The sequence below is a fragment of the Sphaeroforma arctica genome (assembly GCF_001186125.1).
Source record: "Sphaeroforma arctica JP610 unplaced genomic scaffold supercont1.617, whole genome shotgun sequence".
Classification (NCBI taxonomy): Eukaryota; class Ichthyosporea; order Ichthyophonida; genus Sphaeroforma; species Sphaeroforma arctica.
In genome coordinates, this window is record NW_014039941.1 from 13,708 (window position 1) to 18,999 (window position 5,292).

At 43.1% G+C, this 5,292-nt stretch overlaps 1 protein-coding gene across 1 annotated transcript; it reads right to left on the reverse strand.

The window, feature by feature from the left end:
• Positions 1–531: 531 nt before the first annotated feature.
• On the reverse strand, positions 532–4,890 carry SARC_07638 (hypothetical protein; the record flags this gene model as incomplete). The annotated part of the gene is made up of 5 exons (XM_014298410.1): positions 532–680; positions 1,241–1,496; positions 2,279–2,423; positions 3,256–3,389; positions 4,697–4,890. 5 exons carry the CDS (start codon positions 4,888–4,890, stop codon positions 534–536), a joined length of 876 nt encoding a protein of 291 aa, XP_014153885.1. The 3' UTR covers positions 532–533.
• Between the last annotated feature and the right edge of the window lie 402 nt (positions 4,891–5,292).

Here is a 5,292-nt window from a genome sequence, read left to right on the forward strand (position 1 = left end):
ACATACATACATACATACATACATACAATTATATATATATATATATATGTATGTATCTATGTATATATGTATATGTATATATGTATATATATATATGTGTGTGTGTGTGCGTGTGTGTGTGTGTGTGNGCGCAGTATATATATATATTGTGTGTGTGTGTGTGTGTGTGTGTGTGTGTGCGCAGTATATATATATATATATGTGTGTGTGTGTGTGTGTGTGTGTGTGTGTGCGCACGCAAACGGGCACAATCCAGCTTTGCACGTACTGTACAGAAAAACGCACCTATACACAATGCTGCTAGCATCTATCGTATGGGGGTGTTCAGACCATTGCTAATGATTCGTACACACACACTTCTACTACTAAAAGTAGCCTTCACCTACAGTATGGGAGTGAGGAGACCATTACCGCTGATTCGTCCGACGCACTTATATACACAATACTACTTGCATCTACGATATTGTAGTGTTCAGATAAGTGCTAAGGATTCGTGTGTGCGTACACGCGCCTGCCCGCATTGTAAATTGCACCTACAGTATGGGTGTGTTCAGGCAATTTCTAATAATTTGCTTGGTGCTGTCTGAATAGCAGCCCCGTTCCAAGATGATTTCCTTCGGCTTGATTTGTACCATGAGTGTTTCGAACAGAGTGCGTCCGGGATCGTCTGCAAACTCGACCTGTGAATGTGTGCACAAGAAGGGGAACAGTTATTGCCAGTGTGGTGGCGCAAAACGCGATCGCAGCCTGATCACCAGCCACATATCCCCAGTCAGTGTACTGGCGGCGAGCATGAACGTCAGAGCCATGAATACATACAGTAGCGGGTGTACACTTCCCAATACGCATACATACGTGTGTATACACATTACCATACAGGTATATATACGCATTACCACACATTCATTCATACTTACATATATATACACTACTACCCATCAATGTATACCTATGAATTCACAGTGCTACACACCCATATACACATCACTGCACACCCATACCTACTTGTATATACGAAGTACTACACATCCATACTTGCTTGTATACGCAATATGATACATCCATCGATATTTGTATATACGCATTACTGCACATCTATCGACACCTGTGTGTATACGCATTACGATATGTTCATACTTACTAGTATATACGCAATGCTTCACAACCATACATTCTTATGTACACATATTACTACACATCCACACACCAGTACAATCCACACACCGGGACACCCTCTTACCAGGCTAAACTGTCCAGTCGCCGCATCACAAAACACTATTCCATAGTGCGCACCCTCCAGCGAAAACTCCTCCTTGACCGCCATGATGTACGTAGCCTCGTCACCAACCACCATATCCCCGGTCAGGGTGCCGGCTGTGAGGATAAACGAGAGTGTGCGCTGGATGATGGAGCCCTTCTTCTTGCCCTTCTCCTTCTTTTCGCGCATATTCTTCTCCAGATTGGACTCGCGTTCGTCTACGCGCGCCACTTTGTAGCTATGGGGTGTGAGAACAGTAAAGTACGGTGAGTTAACAGGTGTGGATGTATGCAGATGTGCAATCCCCGTTTGGTGTGAGCATTGTAGCTGGCCCGAGGTAAACGTACAGTCCGGCACAGGTTTGTCTAGCGGCGGCAGCACGCTCTAATGACTGAAACTGGTAGCTGGGTGAAGGAACCGAATGTAGTTGTGATGAATGCAACTCGTAGCAGGGCATTGATGCGACAGACCGCAAACTAGACGTACGCATACGGATACATGCGATATTGTACACACCAAACAATGCGTCCCACATGTATATATATACACACGTTTACGCGAAACATACGCTTTCGAGAACAGTATCAAAGTTTGAAACGCGTGTGGCAAACGTCGCCAGCAAACGTTTGTGATATTGGTATACATCTATCGGCCCATCTTCGCTTTGCACATATTATGATATGGTCTTAAAATAAAGCATGCATGAGTTTTCCATGAATCTCGTGAACACTACAGGCCCCTATGACAAATAATTCCCAATGCGCTCCCACTTATATAGACTTCCAAAGGTACGAGTATATAACAGTTATATAAATTCTCCAGATATCCAGTATATCGCACGTTTACACCAATAGCCCTCGCACCATCTCCGCTATACACAGATCGCAATAGACGCAAGATACAAAAGAACGCGTATATGACTGGCCCCAACTCTCCTATACACTGTACTGCCCATACCCCTCACCAGTACGCTGTGCAATATCATGTCTTCGTACACATCTATAGAGCACGCTTACACACCCGAGCCCGATGAACTTGGCAGCCCAGGTAACAAAGGTCTTCTCCGGTACACCGACCATCTTCATATTGACTCGGTCAGTCATTTTCAGGTCAAACTCGGCCGCGCCAATATCGGCATCTTTTTCGTAGAGCTCGTAGAACTTCCCTGCAAAGGTGTACGCGACCACAGAGAATAGTCAGTATACTACTTGTATACCTACTTGTATACGGGTGTGTGTTAAGTCTGCTGGAAAAACTTTCAATCCGAATAATTATGCATTTGCAAACGGTTCAGACGTAGCTCTGCCACATGTGTGTATGGACTTGTTGTCTACTGACGACAACATCGTCAAAGAGTGTGTGATTCAATAAACGCGCAGATATCGGATGCCATTAATCACAGAGCTTTCTTAAGGCGCACTACAGATATGCAAATCAGAGGTATTGAACATTCGATACTGCAGCGCACTAAAAACGGCCGCCACGAGCAAAACAATAGAACCCATATTACACAGGCAATACTTGCTTGCTGGACTAAACAACAGCCAATAAATGCCATTTGTATATATACATATATATATATATATATATATATATATATATATATGTGTGTGTGTGTGTGTGTGTGTGTGTGTGTGTGTGTGTGTGTGTGTTATATATTATATTATATTATATATATATATATATATATATAACTATATATATATATATATATATATATTAATATGTATATATTGAGGAACACGCACTGTTCACAAAGTTAGTGTATCAGCAATATTATATTGACGCTACAGCCGATAATTCCCTTTCATGACTTCTATACAAACAAGGTAGCTAGAGAAAATTTAATTATACCCCACCAATTGTTGCTAGCAATCACCCAATAATGGTGAACTACGTTCGAGATTGTGTTTCTTATGTACAACTTATGAAAAATCTCTAGACCCCCTATACCCCTGAAACCCCTAAAACGGAACGAATCTATAGACATTGACTACCTTTCTTGAAGAATACAATTGTGTCCCAATTGTTCTTTTTGATCTCCCAGTATTGGCGCTCAAAGTTGGAGAACTCTCTCATGAACTTCTCGGGCACATAGAGCGTGTTCTTGTCGAAACCCACATCCCCGGCTCTGTGATACAGTGTGGACAAATCAAGAGGAGGGTGAGTGACTAGCATTCCTATATGGTAACGGTTGTATCCAATCTGTTGTGATCTGTTATGCTAAACAAAGTTAACCAACAAGATTTAAAAGTGCCTACATACAACCAGTTCCGGATTCTAGTGCGAACAACCGAGCCCACAAAGCACCAGTAGTTAAGTAGTACGGCTTGTATTTGGTGAGTGATGGACAAAGTATGAAAGCAATCATTGTAAAAAACAGCCTGAAAACTGATGCACAAACCATGCATGTAATAGAACAGCAAGAATGAGGAGCCTAAACGGGCATGTATGAATAGAATCGATGTCGATTGAGGGGAGGGTATAAATCCCACACAGCTGTGCCGTGAGCGTCTTGAAGTCGCGTCCCACGCATGAACACACCAGTTCTAGGGTTGTATAAACCCAATTCTTTAGAATATACACGATGAATATGGCAGTTCGGAAGTTCTTAACAAATACGCGATGCCCCCGGAAGAGCACACGCCACACGATACTGGTCCCCGTCGACTGAGACAGGCCTACCAGATAACCCCGTTTGCCACATTGTGTTACTTAGTACAAAATATACAAATATATATATATCAACGCACGTGAATCCTACAAACACTTATACTTAAACCACAGTTTATCATTTTTTTTATCCCCGTGTAGACGTGCGCGAAGCAGTACAACTCGCGAGGGTTCGATGGAAACGTATCCTTGTCCGTGCATTCAAATTCGCTTGCGCATGTCGTTCGCGTGCGGTTCAGTTTGTTTGAGATGTGTTTGCTACTGTCGTGATGGCCCAAAAACTGATACATGCAGCACTACAATACAGACACTATGAAGAACGGGGACGAAACCTCAAACACTGCATACAAACAAGTCTGTATTTGACAGGACATGTGGATTGGACATGAAACGCCCTTCGTCTGTTCCGCCCCGCTGATCAATGAGAATGCCGTAGCTCTATCCAATCAGATAAGACCTTCACACGTCTGACATGCACGCTTCAAACGAATGGAATTCTCATATATGCAACTACACATGCAACCCGCTTATATATGACAAATCTGCACACAAAACTTCTCATGTATGCAAGTACACATACTAACCTTCCAAATACACAAGCACACAGAACAACACTCTCTTGTATGCAAGTACACATACTAACCTTTAACCTTCCAAATACACAAGCACACAGAACAACACTCTCTTGTATGCAAGTACACATACTATTTTTTAACCTTCCAAATACACAAGCACACAGAACAACACTCTCTTGTATGCAAGTACCTTCGTTTGTTCCCGTCCCGCTGATCAATGAGAAAGCCGTATCTCTGTGCATTCTTGGCGCTGCCTTCACCGCCTTTGCCCTGTGAGCTCGGTGTAGTACCCCTCGACGAAGGGGTCGCAAACTGACCCGACGAGCGCCTGGCTGCAGTTGTGTATACAGAGGATGTGTGTGAATGTATTCCCGGATAACTCATACACGCGTGTGCAGGGTATGTGTGTGAATGTACTTGCTGACTGATTTTAAGTGTGCGCTCAGTACAGATGTGCGAATGAATTGAATAAAGTTTTTTGTTCGTTGTGTGTGCACAGAGGCAGTGTGAAGGGAGTCTGAGTAGGTACAACAACTGTAAGTGTGTACAGCGACTGTGTCAATGTATTCCCAGATGAGCTCTGTAATGTGCAATCTGCGCAGAGGATAAATTTGAATGTAACGTTCCGAGACGAGTCCGCCGCTATACTTGTGTACACAGAGGATGTGTGCCAATGCACTCCCAGACGAGTTCTTGAATTCAGTATATCAAAGACCGCGACATACTTGCTCATGTAATACATGAGAACTAAGTAAAACCAGGACAAGTTACTTATACACAAGTTTT